The 26,795-nt window shown below is 34.2% G+C and overlaps 2 protein-coding genes across 4 annotated transcripts; one reads left to right on the top strand and one right to left on the bottom strand.

Moving 5' to 3' along the window:
* Positions 1-200: 200 nt before the first annotated feature.
* On the top strand, positions 201-26,427 carry LOC121414373. Of its 3 annotated transcripts, XM_041607528.1 has the most exons (8): positions 201-326; positions 3,153-3,335; positions 6,509-6,673; positions 18,193-18,360; positions 19,034-19,198; positions 21,367-21,743; positions 22,485-22,586; positions 24,717-26,427. In XM_041607528.1, exons 1-8 carry the CDS (start codon positions 216-218, stop codon positions 24,733-24,735), a joined length of 1,290 nt encoding a protein of 429 aa, XP_041463462.1. In that variant the 5' UTR covers positions 201-215; the 3' UTR covers positions 24,736-26,427. The 3 variants fall into 3 exon arrangements, with proteins under 3 accessions (XP_041463462.1, XP_041463464.1, XP_041463463.1); XM_041607530.1 differs by lacking the exon at positions 3,153-3,335; XM_041607529.1 differs by lacking the exon at positions 6,509-6,673.
* On the bottom strand, positions 8,723-16,467 carry LOC121414374. The gene is made up of 6 exons (XM_041607531.1): positions 16,380-16,467; positions 14,719-14,858; positions 13,670-13,754; positions 12,374-12,515; positions 11,513-11,667; positions 8,723-9,936 (listed from the first exon to the last, which is right to left on the bottom strand). The coding sequence occupies exons 2-6, from the start codon at positions 14,838-14,840 to the stop codon at positions 9,751-9,753; spliced, it is 690 nt and encodes a 229-aa protein (XP_041463465.1). The 5' UTR covers positions 14,841-14,858; positions 16,380-16,467; the 3' UTR covers positions 8,723-9,750.
* Positions 26,428-26,795: the final 368 nt, after the last annotated feature.

Below are 26,795 nucleotides of genomic sequence, written 5' to 3'. Positions count from 1 at the left end.
CGACGAAGAATAATTCACAATAAGTCGATGATCCAGGTTTCTTCATTTAACCGAATGTAGAAGAGAGTTCAATGGGTTAGTCAGACCCTTGTTTGATGACGTATTTTTATTTCAACATTATGTCACTATTATTCCAGATTGAGCGTCTTGATATCAATGGCATTGATCTCAGTCAACGTCAGTCTGCATCACGTCATCTGGCTCTGTTCATTTGTATGATGCCTAATCTCAGGAAACTTCATCTCGGGGATAGATATGGAACCACCAGTCCTTCACTTCATGACAAGTTCTATTCAACGTTATCATCCTTAGCATTGTCTGCAAAGGTATATTTTCAGTTTCTTATTGTCGTTCTCTTCATGTTTCATTGCATTTTCTTCCAATTAGTGCAGTATGAAGTGATAAGGACATTCACTATTCAAACTGAAATTTGTCTAATGTTTTATACCAGAGAAATGATATATTATTATAGTTTCATCATTGTGTATAGGCATAAAGCGTTTTGCTCAATTTGTATTATTTTTTATTCTGTTGAACATTCTTTTCTATTACCATGATTTCATTTTGACAGTTTAAAATTACATTTTAATCCGGTAGTTATTCCAGGAAACCAACATAAGCAGACTTTGCTTCAAAGTTGATTTCCTTTTCTGTTTGTCTCACCTGCATAGTAGAGTGAGGCTATTAATATAGGGGCCGCTTTTCCGACGGCGGCGGCGTCAATACCAAGTCTTAACCTGAGGATAAGTTTTTTTAAATGACAGCATAACTTAGAAAGTATATGGACCTAGTTCATGAAACTTGATTATAGAATTAATCAAGTATTACCCAACATCCTGCCTGAATGTCATGTCACATGACTAAGGTCAAAGGTCATTTAGGGTCAATGAACTTAGACCATGTTTGGGGAATCAACATCAAAATCTTAACCTAAGGTTAAGTTTTTGAAATGTCATCATAACTTAGAAAATATATAGACTTAGTTCATGAAACTTATACATACGGTTAATCAAGTATCACTAAACATCTTGCATGGGTTTCACGCCACATGACCAAGGCCAAAGGTCATTTAGGGTCAATGAACTTTGGCCGAATTGGGGCTATCTGTTGAATTACCATTATTATTGGAAATAATCATTATTGGAAATTATAATAATCAAGTATCACTGAACATCCCGTGCGAGTTTCAGGTCACATGCTCAAGGTCAAAGGTCATTTAAGGTCAATGACCTTTGGCCACGTTAGGGGTATTTGTTGAATTGCCATCATATCTCTATAAGTGTATTGGTCAACTTTATAAAACGTGGAAATAAGAGTAACCAATTATCACTGAACATCTTGTGTGAGTTATAGTAGTTATCAAAAATCAGCACTGCTGCTATATTAAATCACGTGATGCAGGTGAGACGGCCAGAGGCATTCCACTTGTTTGTTCTTTATATTTTACTTAAGTTTGTATTTCAATTTGTGTTTGAATTGAAATAGCAGCAAAATGAATTCAATCAATCTATAATGATATTCTTGATTTCTCCTTCTTATAGTCCTTATAGTCACACACTCCAGTCCGCTAATTATACTTAATCCCTCTTTCCTGGGACGTACTGTACTTTCCATTTTCTCTCCTGAATAATTAAAGACCATTATAATTTTTATTTCAGATATGTCATAGGTCAGAAGGTAGTGGGTTATTTGATTGTTTATTGAAATGAACCATTATTTGTTACTCTTTTCCCTTGTCCAGAAGGACGTAAATAATAATAGAACAAATAACGACAGACGCATCCGTCTAGTAATGTACATAATGTCTAAAATATTACGTTCAAATAATAAACTATGAACCTATAGGTGCCATTCGAATGTTAATTGTTTCATTAAATATATTCGGAGGCTGTTTCTTCTAATTTAAAACAAACGATTTGAATATTCTTGTACCTTCAAATTTAATCGAAATTTAAATGAATATGACATATAACCTAAGTGGCTCACAATAAAGGTAACCTGTATGTTCTATTCCTTTATTAAGGCCTTGTTTCATGCTGAACGCAATATAATTTGAATTGATAAAGCAAACTCAGAGAAATAACATGTTGATAATTTGATCTAAACTACATGGAATAACGAAGATTGCATTACATTTGGTGAAGCAGTTTAATACATGTCTTCATGAATATGCAATGACCATGATGAAGACGCTTATGATGACATTTCAATATCATTTTTATATTGTATGAAATTACATTAATTCAAGCATTGTCAACAGTGAATGAACAAAAATAAGATTTTTATTACAACACTGTTGTATTTTTCCGACTGGTTTCGTTGCAAGTGAGACATACCATATCCAAATGTTTAATTTTGTATTGATATCATAACAAAAGATAGCCGGGAACTGAAATCATCAGCACAAAAATTGCATACTGTTTTCATGACAGCTTGACTGTTTTCGCAAAATAATAAGTATTGAAATACGATAATTAAATTATACATCAGATATTGCCGGAATTTACAGTTTTTGGTCGTTGAATTTCACATTATTTAGATATAATTATTTCACCCCGGGGTACCATTTAAACTGCAAGGAAATATATTTACACTGGCAAAGTCATAGAGAAGATGAGACAAAGGTAGAAAGGATGGTATCTTAATAGTTTCCAGCTGATATAGAAATATGAATATAAATATATTGAAAAACATAAGCGATTTGTAAGAAGGCAGTATATAGGCCGACATATCCATTTTTTTTTACGATATGAAATGACCTTAGATGTCTTTTTCAATGTCTTTTTAGAAATTTCAAATGTTGCATAACGAATACATAATACCCGGATCACCTTGCCTATTTAATGAATGATGAATCTTCACGTAACACCGACCAGGTTTTTTCATTAAAGGAAATATGCCAAATTGACAGCCTTTGATTAGATAAACATTATCATGATTAAGAATAGTTATATTTCCATTCATCGTTGTTAGAGCTAATTACTGTGATTCTCATAACATTATGTGATTGACGAAGAGTAATTCACAATAAGTCGATGATCCAGGTTTGTTCATTTAACCGAATGTAGAATAGAGTTCAATGGTTCAATTAGCATGATTAGACCCTTGTTTGATGACGTATTTTTTTCAACGTTATGTCACTATTATTCCAGATTGATTGTCTTGACATCCATTACATTAGTCTCAGTCAACGTCGGTCTGCATCGCGTGATCTGGCTCAGTTCATTTGTAAGATGCCCCATCTCAGGGAACTTTGTCTAGGTGATGAATACTACAGACCCACATTTCATGACGAGTTCTATTCAACGTTATCATCCTTGGCATCGTCTGCAAAGGTATATTTTCAGTTTCTTATTTTCTTCCAATTATTGCAGTATGAAGCGATAAGGATATTCAATTTCTTCAACTCAAATTTGTCAAATGTTATATACCAGAGGAACGATATGTAGTTCGAACATTGTGTATAGGCATAACGCGCTTGGCCCAGTTTGTATTATTATATTATTCTGTTAAACATTCTTAATTATTATCATAAGTTCATCATAATCCGCTATTCCAGGGAACCGAAATGAGCAGACATAATTGCTTCAAAGTGGATTCCCTTTTCTTTTATATTTTACTTAACTTTGTATTGTAGTTTGCGTTTGAATTGAAAGAGAAGTAGAATAAATTCAGTCAATCTATCAATCAGTCATGATAATCTTAATTTCACCATCTTATAGTGACATAACCCAGCCTGCAACAAAAAAGGGCTTTCTTTCCCCAGCCCGAGAAGCATTCAACGTTAGCCTATTGTCTGCGGTTTTGTGTGTGTTTGTGGAGGGGAGGGATGCTTGTTTCCAACCAGGGGCGGAAATCTATCCCAAAAGGTAGGGGGGGACAAGGGTCTGGAAAATTTGACAAGCAAAAAAAAAAAAGAAAAGGCTATTACCTAAAATTTAAGGTCATTTCGACGAAAATGTATTTGACAAGCAAGCAAAAAAAGGACATCTCGTCTCAAAACGCACGTTTTATTCCCATTTTGAGTGATATATCTCTTAGCCTCACCAAAGACCAAAAATAGTAGGGGGACATTTGATATTGTGTCCCCCTACTATTTTGAGTAGAGGGGACACGTACCCCCTGTCCCCCTGGATTTCCGCCCATGTTTCCAACCATCCGTTGAATAGGTAAAACTCAAGCATGTTTTTATCCAACCTTTTCTTAACCTTGCGTCAATCATATTTTACGCTTTTGGTCTCATATGGAAGAGGAAAAGATGGCTGATCGATGTATTATTTGTTTTTTCTAAAATAGTAAAAGCCAGAAAAACTGACTAAAAATTGCAAATTTTTCTCGTGCAAATTAGATTCGTAGCACCATTTTCCATTGTTTTAATTCAGTCATGCATGCGTTATATAAATGTTGAGGTATCAAATAAAAGAATTGAAGCATATTATTTTTCCATTAATTTTATGAGGAGAAGTTACGATTCTAATGGCAAAAAATACATTTATTCCGGTGTCCCTATTTTCGGTGACGCAATGTACTTTACATTTTCCTTTTTGAATGATATTAGACCATTAACATTTTTATTTTAGGTTTGCCAAAGGTCAGGAGGTAGGGGTTTATTTGATTTTTTTATTGAAATGAACCATTACTTGTTAGTCTTTTCCCCTGTTGACAAGTACGTATATAAAAGAAACAAACGATGAAAGAACAAATAACGACAGACGCGTCAGTCTGGTAATGTACGTGATGTCTAAAATATTACGTTAAAATAATCTTTAGCATTATCTGAAAGGTATATTTTTGCCGCTTTAAACCTATTTTTACCTTCTAATTATTGAAGCGTCTAGGGATAAGCATATAATCATGATCGCCTTGGTTTCGTTTTAATCATGATAATCTTGATTTAATGCTTTCTTTTTTGTGTGTTTTGAAAAAAAAATAAATCTAGTTACATTTTGCAAGGTTTATGAAAAAGGCAATTTGTCATTTCAAAGTTAATATACAGCCATCAAGATGCATACAATATTCGAAATGACAAACAATAGTCCAGTCCTTTATTATGTAAAAAAGGCAAATGTTTGATTAGTGCTATCGATGTAAAAAAAACAGTAATAATTAAAAACGATCGGGAAAAGAGATTTCTTTTAGCACATTCTCTACATTAACAATATGAACCAAAATTTGTATAGGGTAAAAAGCTCATTTCATTTGAATTGTTCATGAGCACGGAAGATGAACACAAAATTCGTTTTTTTCTCTCTGTTCGTTTCTTTCCATTTGTTTCAATGAAACTTTACATGTATATGCATTCGTATCTCATGAAATTATGATGTTGTCTAATTATCTTTTGCATAAGGGTTTGTAATGAATGTACCTCAGACAATGGCCCAAGAAGTGAAATTTGCGTCTACTGTTCAGTCAAAACTTTTATTTCTTAGAGTTTATATCAATTTGCCACTATGCTTTATTTCTGTGAAATAAAATATAATGTGATAAACACATCCAGAACTGAAGTTGCTTAAGTTAATAGACTCATCCAACATTAACAATAGTCTGTAGTATTAAAAAAAAATCATTAATTTCAGTATGATTTTGATGTGGTATTTTTCATGGCGTAAGAAATGAAGATTGTTAGATTTATGCTTTAAATGAAACAAGCATCTTGAGCACAGAACCCGTCTACATAATAATGAAAAAAATTGATAGGTATTTATATAGCACAATCTATCAAGACATAATCTAATCCGAGGCGCACTGTTACTTAATATTATTACTCGACTTTAGCTATAGCTGCCTTTCAGCGCTTAGAGCGTTTGAGAAAATGAATTCTGCCGGGTTGGGTGCAGCACAGCGTGGATAAATTGCTTGCTGAAGGAAATTACGCCATAGCTGGGAATCGAACTCACGATCCTCTGTTTCAAGACTAATACACTGGGCCACAACGCTCTACATGAAAATTATTAATACTTAAGATCCAACCTTATTATTCATTGTTTCTTACGTTATTCGAATTCAATATAGTTATTATGATAGTTTTATTCATCAGTTAAGATATCAATTCATGTTTTGGTTCCATTGGTGGTATTGTGTTCAATGAACCACTGCAGTTCTTGAAATTAAATGAATAAACTATTTATCAAAACCTAAAATCCTTTTAAAAGCATTTTAAATGTTAGTAACTCATGAACCCTCCAAGTTATTGTGCTATAACCAAACATGTGTTTCATCTGACTAAAAGGACTATATATTTCACCTTAAGTATTTATTGTGTATTTTCAGTTAATAATCGGGCCGATACTATCAAAAACACGGAGTGTGGTATGTTAGCAGATATGCAAAACGCGATTTCGATTAAGATTTTATATTATGATATCACTTTGTATTGCCATGATTACAGCCATACTAGATTGGTGTGTTGTTTCCTGGGTGCCATAACTTGGATTTTTATATTCACATTTCTGTCTACCGATTAATGTACTGTAACCTTGATTTCATCTTTATGTTACTATTATATCAGATTGAGATTCTTCATCACAATGAGAATCTCAGTGAACGTCCATCTGCATCACGTGATCTCGCTCAGTTCATCTGTAAGATGAATCATCTGAAGAACCTCGCACTCTTCCGTCAGTATCATGATGACTTCTACTCAACATCATCATCGATGGCATCAACTGCAAAGGTAATATATGTAAAGTTTTTTACGTGTAAAAAAATAGCACTTACAAGTATACCATACAGGTTATGATTTTTGTTCATGCTCCTCATTATCTTGCCATTGTCTAATGGGGCTATGATGCCTCATATCCACTCTAAAAAAGGAATAGTCAAATATGACTGATATCTAGTCAAATCTGACTGGGCGAAAGGGTCAGCTGGGAGCAACTGATAATCAGTCATTTTGACTGATAATTATTAGTTATATTTATTTGACTAGATAATCAGTTAAAAATTCTTACTGAATTTCTAGTAATTTCCACTACTTTTCCGAGTCAGTTTTGACTACGTATATAGTTATCACACTTCCACTGATATTTCAGTCATTTCACTATTCATTTCTAGTCACTTTTCACTCTTTTTATCAGTCAGTATTGACAATAAATATAGTCATTCGACTTTCACTGATATTCTAGTAGATTTTCACCATTCAGACAGTCATAGCATACACTTGCATTCTTTCCTGCACCTCCTTAGTCTTTGGTGTTTGTGCCATCACAGTTCAATCATGCTGTAAGATCAAATCATAAGACATTGCAATCGCAAACCATCTTATACATACATTCAAGGCAACATGCAAATATACACTGTGTATTTGATTTAATAGTTTAATCAAAAAATTTTAATCAAAGTATTTTGAGAACATTTCATTTACATATATTACAGGAGCAAACCATCTTATACATACATTCAAGGCAACATGCAAATATACACTGTGTATTTGATTTAATAGTTTAATCAAAAAATTTTAATCAAAGTATTTTGAGAACATTTCATTTACATATATTACTGTGAAACATTAAAAATCATTATTTTCAACTCCCTTAACCGTAAAAATACTGAGCTATTTTGACCCCCCCCCCAGGCTTTTTAGAGTTGACCCTTATAGACCGAGCATGAGATCTTGACTGTAGAAATATTGGCAATTATATCACCCATGACAAAACCTACAATAATATTAGTTACTTTTTCAAAAAATTATATAATTTCATTAATTATGCGAATTTACGCATAATATAAATTATGCTAATTTACGCATAATATAAATTATGCTGGAATCAAAGTTTTTGCTCCAAATGAATTAAGGAAGGTCAAAAACATTATGATGTTCAGTTATAAACCTACTTTTGGCTGGTATCATTGTAAAGCCAGAAATGTTTTTTTCAGAGGAATTGTTAAATGTGATTTGGGAACGTTGTTTGAGATATTAACATTTTTCTGCGCATTTGGGCAGATTCTGTCATTTGTAATATACACATAGGTTGAAAAATCTCATAATTATGCTAATTTATACGTAAAATCAATGCTTCCATTTTTTATTCAGACTCTTTGTAGGATTCTGATTGGAAATTCAATATCGTAATTCTTTTCTTTTGTATTTTATGGTTTTTAAAATTTCTTATGTATTTACTTTGTTTTTCAACTTTTAGTTTTCTATTGTTTTTTTTCTGGAAATCGCCCGCAACTTTATTCTGACCATAAACAAGATAAAACTGAGTTTGATTAGTAAAATGGGAAATAATGATACATTTATGAATTTTGGCTAAACACACAATTTACATTGGATTTGTACAAAAATTCACTTTTTTGAGCAATTTTGGGTCAACATGCATTTATGAAATGTTGTGTAATTTCGGAAGTGCATACCCGGGAGTCACAAATTTGGTCTAAAAAATTGCACAAGACTTGCAAGAATAAAGTCATGGAACTGCGCGGCACCAGCTACAGATTTATCGAGAAAAATGTTGAGGTCAGTCTTTTTAGGGTTAAACCGCCTCATGGTTTGAAATTTTTTTTTGTGAATTCGGGCCATAGCGTTCGGCCATTGCTGGCATTGTATTCATGCAAAACTAGAGTACAATGAAAAAAAAACATATTCATGAGATGATCATGAATGTCGTTGACAATCTAATTCTGAATGTACCTAAAGCTAAGAAACCACTCTTTTTATATTCATTTATCAAATTCTACTTACAGTGATCCTGTTTTTGAAAAACAATTTTTCAAAAATGCCACATGCCTACCAACCTGTAAACTTAAATATAGGACTGATTCATTTAAAAAATAGGAGTCACAGCATATTTCACATAGATTAGTGTAAGATACCTGGACAATAAGATTTCTTTAACCATATGGTATAATGTATATTAAAATTTCTAAAAAGGAGTAACTCCTTTTAAAAAGGAGAAGTTGGTAGGTCTGATGACAATCCGAGAAATTCCATTTTTTAAGAATTATGTTATTCCTCCAGATGTAGCCTGTTGTCATTGTTTAGACCATTTTCATGAATTTATTCAAGTAACAGCCAGTATGACCTTCTTACCAATTCCTATGTTAAATGGTGAAAGTGGCACAAAAAGGATTTTGCATCATCACACGTAACATAGTATAACTATAACCTGTATAAAGATCATCTGGAAAAATTATTTTGCGCTATTTAAAGAAATTTAATTGGTCTACTTTTCAAAAAAGGTCACTTGTCTCTGAAACATATTTGACGCCTCATATCCCATTGACTTTGTACACAAAAGTTGCTGAGCTTTGTCGTGCCTTGTTTGAATAAGACTTTAAAGGTAGTAGCCCACATTTGCAAAATATGTCAAAACAGTATAGTTTGCTTGGAGTTTTGATATGACTTCAGTAAACATGTACAAGATAGCATTTCAATCTGCATACTCCAGGAACAATTCCCCAAACAGCAGTTTGTTCTTCTTAGGGGGTGTTGCAAGAAAACATTTACAATCAATCACAAATTTTGGTTGAAAAATTTACAAGTGATACAACAATCTTAACTAAAGCAAATAATTTATATTTGTTGACCAGCAATCAATTGCAAATTTGAAATTGATTGTAAGATTAATGATTGATTAGGCCGGTACATGAAAATGACTTGCAATCAATTGCAAGTTTCTTGCACCACTCCATGCCTAGGACTCTATGATAAAAGATTAGAGATGTAAGCCTAAGGGAAATGGTACTAGATGGCGTTGTAAATGACTTTCTGCAGGAAGTCATAAGTGTTGGCTGCCTCCCAAGGATAATTTACCCACAGAATATATAGATGGCCTTAAAGCAAAGGTCCGCTCCGTGAATGAGGGACATTGCTTCCAAGGCAGCACCATCGCAAATAACGAACACTTGCTCTGGCTTGAGGATGTCTCCAAGGGCGAGCACAAAAGGTTGCTTTTGCTGGCAGTTCTCTAGGTACTCTGGAAGGTTTGTCCCCACCTGAAAGAAAGAAAAAATGATGGTGCTCTATCACTTTTCAAATCATATTATAGCAATTACAAATTCTTATAACATGACGAAGCAATTAAGAGTATTTGACAAATACAATATGAAATGTTATTCATTTTTCTTTTCGTTTTGCACATGTCATCCCAAGACAAAAAAATGTGTAAATCATTAATGTTGTTAAACTAATTTGAAGGTATTGAAAGAAAACAAATTTCATTCATTTGTGTGTTTGCAATGAGGCATGGGACAAAGTATTGTTAAATCCCGATCAGAGGCGCATAATTGTGAGATCTTTTTAAAGAGTTCCATTTAAACAATGAGTAAATATTAATAATACCTGTCTTGGGAACAACGCAATATATCTTCAAAGTTTGTTTGTAAAACGGGTTTGATCCATTTTTGTGACTTCAGAGAAAAATGCATTTGTTTGCCAGATTTTGTTCAGGCGTCTACATGTATGTAAGTAAAAGTGAAATTAGGAAATTTTTCATTTCATTTCGTTTATTTCCACAATAACAGCAAAGATAATTATTTTACAACAGAAATGTGAGTATAGAATAAATTAACAATTAGAAATATTGAAATAGTTCACAAAGGTCCAGTACACAGATATAATGTATAATTGAATTTTAGAAAGTTCAGTTTTAACTTAAATGCTAGCTGTATATTGTGGGGGAAACCTTGGAAAGCGGAGCTTGTAATTCAGGTTCCCCAAAATAATATTACAGTATCATTAATTAATGAAAATGGTATAAAAAGATACAAACTAGACGGGACGATACAAGACTACACTAAACGGGAAATGCATTTCTTCTTAAGTGCTCTAAAAATTAGCTCAGAACTTTTGTTCAAAAGACAGGTACAGTTGAACAATGTTCTTTATATCAATAACTCAATTTCCATAAAAAGTGGATCTCACCCAATTTGCAAACTAAGTCTCCCAGAAATACAAAGATCCTTCAAGTCAATTCATGCCTGTTTGAAAGTTTACAGTAGGGACATTTCCAACAACACAGCAAAAATGCATATTTGAAAATGAACCATGCAGAGAATTAACACGTTAGGTAGAGTAATTGACGCTTATTATTAAATGAATAATAAGGACAATTTAAAGGTATGTAGGAATACTTGCGGTATAAAATAAACTCCAAAGAACCTTGCTAAAACCATTACTATACACATAAATTATCAATGTGCAAATAATTTAAGGCATGATACACATTGGATGTGCTGGAAATAGTAGAACAGTGGTAACATAACAATTATCCAAATAAATTATAATAATTTATATTTTGATACAGAACACAGAAATTCATATATGGGACATCTGACTTTTTGACGTATCACGCATGTTTTAACTTACGATTCTAAAAATACTTGGTACATTTGTGTTGAAATGTTTCCATACTACAGTGCAAATATGAAGTATTGTTTGCTGATAATCAAACAAAGGCCAAGTAAACTTTATCAAAATGTTCCACCATTGACCAGTACTCCATGCTACTTTTAAAAGTGAAAAATTAACATGTTTAGAGAAATTTGCATTTCATTAAATTGATTTTCTTACTGGGCCGATGTTGATGAAGGCTTTGGATGATTCTGCCCTGCTGCATCTCATACTACGCTTCCCCACCTTCTTCATTCCTGGAGGCGAGATTTGAGGAAGCGCAAGAAGTGCCATGGTCTCCACTTCTGCTGCAGGACATGTCAAGTCAGAAGATGCTGCACAATTAGGAAGAAAACAAATTAAATAAGATTAGGTGATGCATAATATGGAATTCCCCAACCAATTTAAAACATGGTCCTTAATTGTGAGCTCTGCCCAGGCCAAAATCCTTCCAAATTTAGTATACCTGTTGTCCATGACCCATTGTTGTGCACCTCCAATTTCATTTTCCAAAATCCCTCATGCATGACCGTGCAGCCACCATTTTGTTTATTTCAAGTCCATTTGCATACCATTCTTTCTTCTTTCATATCTCTGTTGTCCTGCATGCTACAGACTTCAAACAATTTGCTATAGATAGTCAGAGAGTTGCTCTATCATTTGAGCCACATAACCTGCCCTTCAAAGTGCCATCTTCATGCAATAAATTTCAAATAGTCTTCCTTTAAAAACTTAATATTTATAGAAATGTAAAGTCAGAAAATCGTAAAATGGCCATAACTTCCTTGTTTCTATTCTTTCACATCTCAAATTTTCAGAGATTGATATTGCTTATTGATTGAAAAACCTGGGAAATCAAAGGCGTCGATGCATGCACATTGTTCTGATACGATTGCAGTTCTAGTTTACCTTTCTTTTTTTTGTTCCTGCTGGAAATCTCTCTTTCTCTCCATTCCAAATATCATTTCTATATTTGCATCATTCCAGCTTCAATGTTGTAAATATTATTCAATTAAAAATGTGTTTTTTTAATATTCTTACCGAGATGTGGAACAGTCAAAGATTCCCGCCATGTCGGGTTATGGAGGTCTGCATACTTCAGTACCAGGGGAGCTATTTTGGGCCACTCTAAGAACAGCTTATCTGCAACCTCTGGATAAAGAATCCTGAAGTCCTGCTGAATCTGGAATGAATGATAAAATGTTACTAGTATACACTTATTTACAATTTGAAAGGGAAAGAGCAATATGGGTAATTCCACAGAAAGAAAAATTGGCAAAACATGAACTCATTTTGTTACGATTACTAAAGGGGAAAAAAGCAGCAGTTTTAAAATAACTACACATATATCACATGATTTCATCACAATGGCAATACAAACAAACATGCACTTTTATAAATTTCAGAACTTGGCAGCCAAAAACTACAGTATCTTACACAGTGGTGTAATAACTACTAAAACAGTGCCCTAGCTGAGCCAAGATCAAAATCTTTCTCAATCAAAATAGTTTTTACCCCCCCCCCCCGGGCGCAGAAAGCAACATAAAAGAACCCCTACCCCTAGGTTGAAGAGTATGATCATGCCTTGGGGGAAAATCATATGCACATTTCCCTCTGTAGCACCCCTCCAGTATTATCCTTACAGGGCCTAAGATTATACTGGTGCAGCCTGCACATGGTAATCGGTGGAGGTTCAACAGGCTCAGCGGTACCTGAACACTATTCAAATCGGTGTACACCCAGTAACATTTATACATGTTCAAAACATGTTTTGAGCCTTTATTGCTCGCTAAAATTTACCTGTTAAGTCTGCCATGGTGGCTTTTGGTGTCTACTTTGGCTCCGATGTAATTGGTGCACTTTTTTGTCCTCTCTTTCGTACATTTACAAGTCGATATTCCAAATATCCAGATGCCTCCCGTAGTCTCCCTAGCTGGAGAATACCATGCTTCCTGAAAAAAAATGAAAATCCCTTTAACTCTCATTACTCTTGTGATTGACAATTATGCAATCCTCATTATCATCCACACTTCCACGCAACTTAATTTCTGGAGAATCTGCCTATACAATTATACTACGAAGATAAAGCTACATGTATTTCTTGACTAGTAGCTTAGTTTTCATCACTCAACCTATAACCCTATCTGTCCTGGGCTATTTCAAGGCAATTAAATATGGAGGAGGGGGGCTCAGCCCCCCCCCCCTGGGACCTGACCGATTGCCACAAAATTTTGCACATACCTCAAGAATTGTGCAAAGAATACAAATCCATCGTTATTTCTATGTAGATCTACATCGTTTAATTTTATAAAATGCATAAATACATATTTTACTCACATGACCTACTCCTTCAAGGTCCTTTAGCTTGGGAAATTGCGACACCACCGCCTTGGCTAGAGCGACCTTGACATCTGTAGGTGGCCTGAATAATTAATAATGGAATTTTTTTTTGCTTATCTTAAATCAGTTCAGCGATTTTTGACCTGCATTCTCATCAATACCAACACTTGAAAATTTTCTACAATATGATTTTAAGACCTGGGGAGCGTTTCATGAAAGGACTTGTCGGACGTTTTATCCGACAAGTCCCATTTTATCCGACAGTTACCATAGGAACAGTGCCTCTCGGCCAATCATAATCAAGGAAAGATGTCAGATCTGCCAACTTGTCAGACAAAAATGTTGATGAAACGGTCCCCTGGTCACACCGCCCGAGCGTTGTTGGAGCGGTATAGGGAGAGAGGGTTGAATTTTGCTCTCAAAATTTGGGAAAAAATAAAAAAAAAAACAATCGAAATCGAAAATGGTGAACGGTAGCGAGCGGTGATGATTTTTTTTCTCTCCGCTCCAACAACGCTCGGACGGTGTGACCAGGCCTTTAATTTTCCCAATTGTTTGTGGCTCGATTCCATATCACTTCGATTTTTTTCTCTTGTTTCTCTTGTTTTTAATATACATGTACACTGTACATTTCAAGTGGGTTTCATATGACTCTGTTGATTTAAAATAGCTAAATTTCTTAATATTTGATTAGTTTAATATTTCTATTATATTAATATACAGGCTGTATTTAATAAAGAAAAGTCATGAATTTCAAGGGAAAACACGAAAAATTAATTCTTTGGTGCAGCACGTAATTGAAACATAGTCTTCACATGATAGGTCAGTGAAGACTTGTCAAAAATGTTCTTTTACAATATGAAAATGTACCGGCATTTGTTTAGCGATTGACATTTTTGGTGGTTTTTGTGTGGTTAAGTAACATATTGATGAACCGAAATCCATGTTATGTATGTAATCAGTCCTTTTTTCATTAAGTGTAAATTTGTTTTGGAAGGTTTAATATGCCATAAAAAGGAAAGACACTTGATTTGAAGGACACTTACTTGCTTGTAAATTCTTGTATTAACCAAGACACCAGGATTCGCACAACCTTTATGCGAGATTGTACAGAAAGCATTCCATTATCCATTTCCTTCACAAAGTTCTCTCCGTTAAAAGAGTCCATCAGGATAGCTCTGACATCCTATAATAAAAACATATACCGGTATGTACAATAGACAAATCATTTCACACCTAATCATGAATAGAATTTTAAATCAGGAACATAAAAATATTAAAATTCATGCATTTACAAAACTTTGAATTCTAAATAACATTCTTAATCTTTATTAGATTTTTCTCAAACCTTCACCAATATTTTCTCTGCTCTTTTACAAAACAATTGGAACGCCTTTGCTTTGGCATGCTCGCCTGCATCACGCAATGCATTATAGCAGCAGTGCTGACTTTGATGGCTAATGTGTGTTCATTTACCCAAAATGACCTGTAACCTTGATCATGTGACCTGACACTGATGCAAGATACTTGAATAACCTTTTATTCAAGTATCATGAAAAAGGCCTTAAAGACTTTTAAAGTTATGACATTTCAAAAAAAAAACCTCAGTCCAAGTTCATTGACCCTAAAAATGACTTTTGACCTTCATCATGTGATCTGGCCGATAACACAAACACAATGCACAAACACACCCGGTGGGCACAGACGTATGTACACACAGAGTACCAACTACCATAATGCAATGCAACACAGGCCTAGATCGGCCTAGGCTATATATGTTTGGTCTAGCCTAGGATAGGCCTAAACTTATACTTAGCAGCTCTCCTATATTAGATTGATTTCTAGGCCTGGCCTAAGCCCTTTTGGCTTAAGTTAAATCTACTAGATCATCTGGAGTAGATTCTAGATCTAGAGTCTTAAACGTTAGAGTAGGCCTAGACCCTAAACTAGATCTAAATCATATCGAATCCTACGGGACACAACTGCGCGTGCTTTCCGCGCGTGTCTACCACTCTATGGAAATACCATTGGAAATTTCATGTTTTGTTAACAGTTTTGTCATTCCTGAAAAAAGTTCCCACTTTTATCCCTAGTTCCAATGATTACAATGCTGATGATATCATATTATTTCCATTAAATAATTGAAATTTTTGCAAAGATGTTAATTGCATTCGCGTTTTGGGGTCAAAAACACCCCTTTCATATCAAAATAGGATGAAACTCAACGTAAAATCCTACTTTATGTCACCACAAACGATTTCCCCTCGTTCCAATTTCGCTTGATGGTATCGTACAGCTTACTTAGTTCCCATGAGTCATTGTGCAGTTTTTTCCAAGCTTTACGATGATGTAAAACTAAAAATTATGTTCATTGGTCAAACTTTGCGTTCGCGTTTTAGCTTTAAATAAACATGAGTCGATCAGACCACAAGCCAATAATGGCAAAAGTTGTCATATTCGGGCCAGGCGCGTACTGTACCTAATATGCAGTGCAGCAGGCAGGGGTCACGGCCGCCGTGCCCTATCGTATCTAGGCTATAGCCCTAGCGCTAGCCGGGCCGGGCTGCGCTTGTGCGACTGTGCGTGCGCCGCTGGGCATTGACTTGATATGCTAGATCTAGAAGTCGAACTAGACTAGATCTAGAATAGATCTCTAGATCTAGACCTAGATTAGATCTAGATTAGAACTAATACAGTTCAAACTCACCCTTGAAAGTGTGTATTAACTCCTCCATCCCCCATTCCACCAGCATTTTCCTCACAAAATCATCCATCAAAATCCAGTTGGCCACAGCTACAGCAGCAACCGGTACTTTTTACTCGAACCGTACCATCGCGCGATCTCGGAATCGACCAATAAGCGACCGCGCTTGTTCCCCTGAGCGCATTATAGAAAACCCGTCAAACGTAACTACTTCACTTAGTTATTCGTCGATGACAGACATTATAGTAAAAGGGAGCAAATTAACTAGAAATTGACTGATTTTCAAGTTAATTTCACTTGACTGAGAAATCTAGTTAATTATTTGACTAGACTGTTTTTAGAGTGTATGTAGCGACGTTTTACATATCTTTACTGAATTAATATTCTTGTTATTCTTATTTGATTCTTTCAAAAATGTTTTGGGTATTCAAGTAGCACACCTCTTATTACAATTCATTATAGAGTAACATGAAAATTTTATTCAACAATTCGGTTTCATTGGTGCTATTGTGTTCAATAAACCACTTGCAATTCTTGAAATTAAATGAATAAATCTATTTATCAAAACCTAAAATCATTTGTAAACATTTTGAATGTCATTAACTCATAAACCCACCAAGTTATTGTGCTATAACCAAACATTTGTTTCATCTGATTAAAAGGACTATATATTTCACCTTAAGTATTTATTGTGTATTTTCAGTTAATAATCGGGCCGACACTTTCATAAATACGGAGTGTGGTATGTTAGCAGCTATGCAAAACACGATTTCGATTAAGATTTTATATTATGATATCACTTTGTATTGCAATGATTACAGCCATACTAGATTGGTGTGTTGTTTCCTGGGTGATATTCATGATAACTTGGATTTTTATATTCACATTTCTGTCTACCGATTAATGTACTGTAACCGTGATTTCATATTTATGTTAATATTATATCAGATTGAGATTCTTCATCACAGAGAGAATCTCAGTGAACGTCCGTCTGCATCACGTGATCTCGCTCAGTTCATCTGTAAGATGAATCATCTGAAGAGCCTCTCACTTGACGGTTGCTATCATGATGACTTCTACTCAACATCATCGTCAATGGCATCAACTACTCAGGTAATATATGTTAGGAGGTTATTACATGTATAGAAAGTAGCACTTACAAGTAAACCATACAAGTTCTGATTTTTGTTCATGCTCATTCTGTGGCCATTAATTTGTGGCGACATTTTACATATTTTTACTGAATTAATATTCTTGTTATTCTTATTTGATTCTTTCAAAAATGTTTTGGGTATTCAAGTAGCACACCTCTTATTACAATTCATTATAGAGTAACATGAAAATTTTATTCAACAATTCGGTTTCATTGGTGCTATTGTGTTCAATAAACCACTTGCAATTCTTGAAATTAAATGAATAAATCTATTTATCAAAACCTAAAATCATTTGTAAACATTTTGAATGTTATTAACTCATAAACCCACCAAGTTATTGTGCTATAACCAAACATTTGTTTCATCTGATTAAAAGGTTTATATATTTCACCTTAAGTATTTATTGTGTATTTTCAGTTAATAATCGGGCCGATACTTTCAAAAATACGGAGTGTGGTATGTTAGCAGATATGCAAAACACGATTTCGATTAAGATTTTATATTATGATATCACTTTGTATTACCATGATTACAGCCATACTAGATTGGTGTGTTGTTTCCTGGGTGATATTCATGATAACTTGGATTTTTATATTCACATTTCTGTCTACGGATTAATGTACAGTAACCTTTATTTCATCTTTATGTTACTATTATATCAGATTGAGATTCTTCATCACAATGAGAATCTCAGTGAACGTCCGTCTGCATCACGTGATTTCGCTCAATTCATCTGTAAGATGAATCATCTGAAGAACCTCGCACTCTACTACGGTCAGTATCATGATGACTTCTTCTCAACATCATCATCGATGGCATCAACTGCAAAGGTAATATATGTTAGTAGGTTTTTACATGTAAAAAGTCGAACTTACAAGCAAACCATACAAGTTCTGATTTTTGTTCATGCTCCTCATTCGGCTGCCATTAATTTGTCTAATTGGGCTATGATGCCTCATATAAGGTGAAATTGTACATATCTTTACTGAATTGTTATTCTTGTAAATCTTATTTCATTCTTTCAAGTATGTTTCAGGTATTAAAGTAGCACCTTTCTTAGTTCAGTTGATTATAGAGTTTTATGAACATTTTATTCAACAACTTGGTTTGATTGGTGCTACTGTGTTTCATATAGCACTTGCAATTCTTGAAATTAAATGAATAATTCTATTTATAAAAACCTAAAATCTGACTAAAACGACTATATTTTTCACCTTAAGTTTTTATTGTGTATTTTCAATTAATAATCGGGCCGATACTTTCAAAAATACGGAGTGTGGAATGTAAGCAGATATGCAAAACGCAATTTCCATTAAGATTTTTTATTATCATGATTATGATAACAATGTTTATTACCATGATTGCAGCCATACTAGATTCATGAGATTGGCGTGTTGTTTCGTGAATAGTATTCATGCTAGATTTGATTTTTATATCCCCATTTCTGTGTATGTGTTAATGTACAGTAACCTTGATTCCATCTTTATGTTACCATTCTATCAGATTGAAATTCTTCATCACAATGAGAATCTCAGTAAACGTCCGTCTGCATCACGTGATCTCGCTCAGTTCATCTGTAAGATGAATCACCTGAAGAACCTCAAACTCTGCGGTCAGTATCATGGTGACTTCTACTCAACAGCATTGTCGATGGCATCAACTATAAAGGTAATATCTGTTAGGAGGTTTTACATGAAAAATGTAGTACAAACAAGCCATACAAGTTTTAATATTTTTAAATAATACTCATTCTATTGACATCATCTCTAATGAGGCTATGATTAACTGTTCAAATCGATATTGTTCATATCTATACTGAATTGTTAATATATCAATTGTCAATTAATAGTTAACAGTAGCCATGAACCAATTGTATAAGTCTTTCGGCCATTGTTTACATTTTCGTTCAAGAATATAGAACAAACAAGTAAGGGATTAGTGCCCCCTTATTTGATTCTTGAGCTCTACCAAATGATACATAATGAACTGATGTTTTTAAGCATAATGCAATCAGATATATGTGTTTTTTCCTATTAATTTTCGAATCTTATTGTGTTTTGATGAGGGCTTTTTATGCAATGGAAAACTTACAATTTCGGAGGTTTGGACAGCATTTTATCAAAGCTAAATTTCTTTTGAAAACTTATCGAGTATTAAAATTGATTGACCCATTAACCTCGTCTACATTACTAGTATATTCATGATAAATATGTATCACATGACGAATAGGCCTGTAAGTTTTACCCAATTACGCAAAGTTGTTATCTAAATTGACTTTCGGATATATAACACTTACACTTCGTAATGCACATTAAGGTTTAACACTTAGCAGATTAAAAAAAGGTGTGTTATGCGGGATATTTTAGCAGGATAAATTTTCCCAAAATGTGGTGCGTGACATTTTCGTTCTGGTCCTTCTCTATATAAATCAATTTCTCGTTTTCTTACCTCTGTATTGGGATCTGTGAATTAGATTTGTTTATTTTTTTATTCTAATTTTGATTTCAGCTGTTATGATTAAACTACAATCTTGATACATTGTACACTAGGGGGCATATCAGGCTCAAAAAGAGATGTAGATGTATTCGTCGGCATAGCAATAAAAGAACATCGGATTACAGATGAAAATCACAACATGATTGCTCCTTTATTACAAAGGCAAACAAATTTATTCGCTGCTTTCAATCTATCGTTGGTTTTTTTTTTTGCCTCTCTTTCCACGCTCGGCCAACTCAAAATATTTAGTTCTTTCAGCCACAGATTGTGATTGCACTGATGAATGTACTAGGGTGTGGAAGAGAAATGCGTTATGTTTTCTAGCCATACCGAGCCCGCATACCATTTTACTGCACTTCGAAGGGTTACATTGAATGAAAATAAAAATCAAACGAGCTTTCTAGTTTGTTTAAAAAACTGGATGTCAAATGAGATTTTGCTCAAATTCATAAAATAGTTATGTACACATTTTAATTATCAAGCAGATGAGGAAACCAAAGAAGTCACCCACTTACAATTGTATTTTGATATACTTCTCCTCATGTAAAACAAAATTTGTCTCTAATGAAGGTAAATTGTCATTTTTGTAACGTCATTGTGCTTTGATGTAGAGTCTCTGTACTGTAAAAAAATATTGTTTAATTATAACGAGAAATTACGAAATGGATAGTGAATTAGGAGCATCGACTATCTCGTTTGCATATCGGTATGCTACGCATAGTGTGTTTTGTAAAAAAAATCTATGCCATAAGCTTCTAATTTTAAATCAAATTTTTATGAAATCATCAGTGCTATGCTATTTCTTTCATTTGTCTCGTTTTATTTTATGTGCAATTATTGGTTCGCTGTTCGTATTCATGAAATAATTTGCAAGACATGTTAGTTTATAAGTGAGTTTAGCCTTCAAATTCGAAATAGGGTGCAGGAAAAGTTACTAGAAATCAATCTTAATGCATTTGTTTTTTTAATTATGATTAAACTGACAATAATACAAACGTAGTAAAGAAAACACTTCATTGGTGATTTGTTATTGATAATTTGTCATCTTTAGCGTTTTTAATAATTTCTCTCTCTCTCTCTCTCTTCATTCTCTCCTCCATTGTGTAAATTATATTGTTCATTTTACATGACCTTGTCTATAAATAATTAATCTGTCTTAATTATTTATTTGCACGGCATGTACACAATTTTCATTTATTGGCAATGTATGAATTATACTTTCATATACGTATGCTTATATATTGTCAGTCGATATGGATGGTTATAAATATAATGTTTCCACTAGTATGATGTCTTGTCATCACTTTCGTTCACTTTATTATTTTTTTCATCAATTAAAGGATGACTGCAACACGAGCTCAAATGTGACTGATCTGACCGTTACTGATTATACACTAGAAGAATGGCAGGATTGTGGATCGATGTTTGACAATGTGAAGAGGATCACCATACAGGTACGGGTCACGATCGGATGTGACGTCATCCAGAGGATCCATCTACCAGCAGTGACAGAGCTCACCATTCAAACACATGAGTATGCTGATGAACCGGCTTCTCTCCACGATGATCACACCTCACTACCCAATGCTCTCCACAAGGTCTCATCTCAGCTTGTCAAGGTCACATTCACAGATCTCGACATTGGTAACAATAAGATAAGAGGCATCATTCAAGCTTTCAGATCATCGGACGACCTCAAACATCTGAGGACCCTAAGGTATGATATATTCAGTTTATTTTAATACTCTGTTGGTCCATGATAAGCGTTTATCGGTTGATAGGTACACTATTTTCAATTTTCCAAAGTTTGGTTCTTTATTGTGGAGAATAGGTGTTTTGCTGAAATTATAATAAGAACCTCTGTTTGGAACTCCGTGACAATGTTACTTTTTAATGTAATACATCATGCATATACAGCGCATGTATAACGTAAAATAAATGCTCATCATAGAGAAGCAAACGAAAATGCGTTATTAGTATGCCACGCTGCTCTTTACCATAGAGATAAAAGCTATGATACTTTAAAATTAAATCCCTCTGTGGCATGTCTGTCTAAAATGTGCAACCCCACGTATTGACATGATTATTATAATTTGACATTTTGACAGTTAAGATCCTACTAAATGTTTTCATACATGAATTACCGAAATGTTTTGTTGTCTTACATTTCACTTTCTGTTCATGGGCAATGGGCATGCATGGGGAAGCGCGCTTCTAGTCAAGGACGACAATACCTGCTCTAACATTTTATTTCAGTCTGATTTGATTTCATTTGTTGTAAATCTAGTTTCCTTGTAGTTACAATCTAATCCCTGCAACAAATAATTGAACTTATCAGTTTTGTCTCCGCCTTTGCCGGTGTTTTTACTTTGCGTTCCCAGAGCAGACCCACCAAACACCAGCCTTCCCTCATATAAAATAAACAAAATATTTCTTCTCTACATGTTTATACTATTAGATTCATACGATGTGGGACTGATGAGAGATTAGATTGTTCTAGTATTGATTCCGATGATGAACATAAGGTAAAGGTCGAGATAGAACATGGCAAACCAGTTGGGTAAGTCATAAGACCTCGTTTTATCAAACATTTCACTTTTTCAACATATTCAAGTTTCTTATACAGAGGAATTAGCTAGGTGTTTTTATTTTCCGTCTTTGTTTCTCATGTACGAATTTTCTGTCTCCATTTACAATTGGCCATGATATATGGCGAGCATCATTGCATTTTTTCAGATATAGAACCAAATAGTATGCAAAATAAATCTTATGCTTGCATTGTGCTCTTCCATCTATTCTCCTTGTAATATATATTAAATATTTAGATAGAAAGTATGCCTTCGAATATTTATATTGAAGCAATATATGTGTTTTGGGTCGCGTAGTCTTTAGCAGAGAAATCATATTGTAAGTCTGCATTCGGCGGGGGGGGGGGGGGGGTCAAACATAACACGAGCTGACTTAAGTTTAGAGTTTTTAAAAGAGTTTAAATTAAGATGATCTCCCATACTTTTTTTTGACAGGAATAAAAATATGAACTGAAAATCAATGGCCAAACAAATACCTGGAATCAGCTGAAGAAACCAATTTCTTTTACCCCTGGCATGGCTCCCGCTATTTTCTTACATTATCATAATAATTTAGACATAGTTGAAATTTTCATGAACCTAAATGACCATTCAACATAGAACTTGGCCACAAGAAAATAATAATAACGAGACCATCTGATCATGGAGCTATTAATAGCTCTATGATCTGATGATGCAAAGAATACATCGTTAGCTTACATTGCGGTAACTGAAAATCGAATATGATTTTGTACGACAGTGATGAAATATATTTATCCGATGACGTTGTGAACTTATTAATGAGTGCCGTCTCAGCGTGGTACACGCTGATTTACTAACACTATGCATACGCTAAATCGACAATAACCTTTCCTAATTAAAATAATCCCCAATCTTCTGACTTTTCCTCCGTTATTTTCTTATTTACGTATTTACTTATTATGTTCGTATCCTGTCTTGGCTTGCATCTTGTTATGTCTTGTCTTCTATGTTTTGTCGTTCCTTCTCTCGTCGTTTCTTTTTTCTGTCTAATGCGCAATATATCCTTCATAGCGGAGATCTCTTTGTGTGAATAGCTTTGCATTTGGTCAGTGATTTGAAATATGTTTACATAAATCTGATTTCCACCTTTTTGTTCCTCCTCTTTTTTCCCTTTATAATATATACGCATATATGAATAATTTAATATATATCTATTTTCATTTCCAAAGAGGATACACGCTTGATAAGCTTTGCTTTTAGTGTACCCCCCCCCCCTCATTTCCATGTATCCTCAATGTTATTTTTTTAACGAAGTAAAAATGTTCATCTGTAAAATTGTATCTGATTTATATTTTTTGTATTATGTTTCGAATGGATATGGGATATTAAGAATTAAATTGAGTATCTGGATAAAAAAAAGCCCAAGTCCAATTTTTGGCAAAATTGAGTTACATATGGGAAATCGTTCCTTATACAATGAATCATCTTGTTCTTAAATGATAAATCTGATATCATGTCAGAAATGTTTTAAATAAAGGAGAAAAATATGGTATGAGTGTCAGAAAAGCCCAAGTCCAGGACATGGGCTTTTCTAATATTCATATCATAGCGACCTCTTTCATTCCTTTACTAAATCTAAATCTAATGACCCAACTCCATATGATTCTTAAAGCGACCAAAGTCCACCAGACAAAATGCCCCGCCCGCAAGTAACGTGAATATTAATGCTCATAAAATGTAAACTTAAATTTTTTTAATGATGTTTTGTGATGTATTTTCACAAAATATACATCAATTGCCCAAATAAAAAAAAAAAATTTTTTTCCCGAATTTCTCGAAATGACCTCACAAGCATGGACTTGTTTTTTAAATATTCGAATACTCAATTGAACTGAATATTACGATATCTGTTTAATACCCCCCCCCCTTGAGCGGAAGCGCCCTCTCCCTTGCTATTTGTTTCTTTCACTCTCCCCATCTCTCTCAGACTGTATTACATGCGAATCTCTCTTTGTCTTACTCCTTGACTTCTCTTTCTCCTTTTTCTCATTGTATTATTAGTCTTTTTCTTATTCCCAATACACAACAACCTTATTAATATGTGTATATTTCTCTATCTTCTCTCACACACCACTATACAGTGAGAACTTTTGGAGTTGAAGTTGCGGCATCAAGGTCATGAATCAGACGAGCTTAATATTTAAGGATGGCAGCCAACAAGAAGCCATGAGTTATTTCATTTCGGAGTACCATAATTGGAACAGATTTACTGATAATGAAGATCCCACACCTCAACCATTTGTTAATGTGTCGGTTAAATCATGGACCTATTAGACATTCAACGCTATCTTTTCTTTGATCGAACGAGATCCGCCGCCCAATGATAATGTGCATCTTAATGAGAACATACAGGTATTTTGACAATAGCGAATACCAAGGCGTATCTCATTATTTTCAAAGCACAACTTTACTGGTTTTAGTTATGTTGGCTGATGCCCTGTGTTAGAGAATGCTTTTCAGTCAACATGCTTTAGATTTGAAGCAGCAAAATTAGGAAGCAGCCGATTTTGTGAATAAATTATATAATCATTTTATCCGCTGACTTCCGGACGCACATAATGACCTCAATCAAATTAAGAGATAAACACTCTCTACATAATATGATCCATGCATTTCTTGAATATTAGGATGAAAAATAAAAATGGGATAATAAATATAAGGCAATCAATCACAATATTGTGTCTATCTTGAAATATGCATAGGGTTAACCAGAACTGTACATTTATTTCTTAGGATTTTAGTGATTTTTCATCTTCTGCGCATGCAGTTTGTGCAATATCAATGTCTAATCACGAACTGCTTCTTTCACCTCAAGGCCGAATTGACGGCGGAACATGGTAGGATGAAAGTAGAAAACAAATAAGCCGAATGAAATTCAGCAACATTGGCCACGGAATGATTTTGTTAGGGGGTTGAAGCCCGCCCCTCCCTCACCGCCCCCGCTTACGCAGACCCTGCATAATACTCAGGGAGGGGGAGGTATGCGCATTCTGGTATTCTGGTCGTTATGCAAATGAAGAATTGATACAATAACCGACTCATTATTCCTGTTGTGTTTCATTATCAAGTATTCCTGTATGCTATGTGCCATTGTTGCAATCTATGGTGATTCAGTGACAATTGATATCCTTATGTAAAAAGTCCATGCATTGGATAATACTGCATGGATGTATAACTGTATTGTGGATATAAGCGAGACTCTTTAAAAAGTGTATAACTTATTAAACTTTTATAGCTTACTGAAGCGATGACGTCGGTTGCCATGGTGCCATGGCTGCCTGGTTCTAAACAAGTGAACCCGGAAGTATTGCAAACTGTTCATATCACAAAGCACGTGTTTCTCAGGAAAAGAAGGTTGCTATCGGAATTTCATCAACCTCACAATAATGGTAACAACCAGGGACAAACACATCATCATTTTTCAAAATTAGAATGTGTATAAACGATTGTCAGCTGCGACTCTGTTTAGAACCAACCGGTTCATTGCCATGACACCGTGACGTCACAATTCGGTACTGAAAACGTCGGTCCATATTTCACATCCGATTTTGAAGAAATTTCGCTTGTTACACTTGTTTTGCGTCCCCAATTTCATTCAAATTTATCTTTCTGGTGGTGGACGGGTCCTTAAATTGTTTTGTGACCAACCGATTCAAAGACTCGAAGATAAAAAGATACCCAAACATAACCACTGCAGCTTTAAGACCGTCCTCTACCATGGAGGGTTGTATTTGATCGAATATTGTCATAGTTCTATTAGATATTTCATTCTTACCGAGCAGTTACAACCTTGAATATGACATAATTAATTCTAATGCCTGATACGATACTTATTATTCTATTTTTGTTTAAAGAGTTACATTTCATTGAACTTTTACATTGTTATTATCTTGTTTAGAAACAAGCAATTATTATAATGTTGGATATGAAGTTGAATCGTCTGTAAATAGGGTAACTACATGATTTGTACCAAACGTAATCTAAGCAGAGAAATGCAAACTTCCTAATATGTTTATTAAAAAACAAATTATAATTTTATATTGCTCATTACATCATTGGTTCGATGTCTTGTTTTGTAGCATGTTGTGTACTGTAGATATTTAGGGGATGACCAAACAAAAACAAAATCTGATGAGTTTCTATCATATCATAATTTCATT

The sequence above is a fragment of the Lytechinus variegatus genome, chromosome 4, assembly GCF_018143015.1.
Source record: "Lytechinus variegatus isolate NC3 chromosome 4, Lvar_3.0, whole genome shotgun sequence".
NCBI classification, from domain to species: domain Eukaryota; kingdom Metazoa; phylum Echinodermata; class Echinoidea; order Temnopleuroida; family Toxopneustidae; genus Lytechinus; species Lytechinus variegatus.
This window is presented reverse-complemented; position numbering and strand designations above follow the sequence as displayed.

What these genes read in the sequence shown, in the direction of transcription:
- LOC121414373 (XM_041607528.1), top strand. Translation starts at nt 216, where the DNA reads ATGATGCCTAATCTCAGGAAACTTCATCTCGGGGATAGATATGGAACC. An exon ending in CGATGGCATCAACTGCAAAG is followed by an intron (nt 18,361 to 19,033) that starts GTAATATATGTT and finishes CCATTCTATCAG; the next exon opens with ATTGAAATTCTTCATCACAA. An exon ending in CGATGGCATCAACTATAAAG is followed by an intron (nt 19,199 to 21,366) that starts GTAATATCTGTT and finishes CATCAATTAAAG; the next exon opens with GATGACTGCAACACGAGCTC.
- LOC121414374 (XM_041607531.1), bottom strand. Translation starts at nt 14,840, where the DNA reads ATGGACTCTTTTAACGGAGAGAACTTTGTGAAGGAAATGGATAATGGA. An exon ending in ACCTTGAAGGAGTAGGTCAT is followed by an intron (nt 12,516 to 13,669) that starts GTGAGTAAAATA and finishes CATTCATTCCAG; the next exon opens with ATTCAGCAGGACTTCAGGAT. An exon ending in CCTTCATCAACATCGGCCCA is followed by an intron (nt 9,937 to 11,512) that starts GTAAGAAAATCA and finishes TCTTTCTTTCAG; the next exon opens with GTGGGGACAAACCTTCCAGA.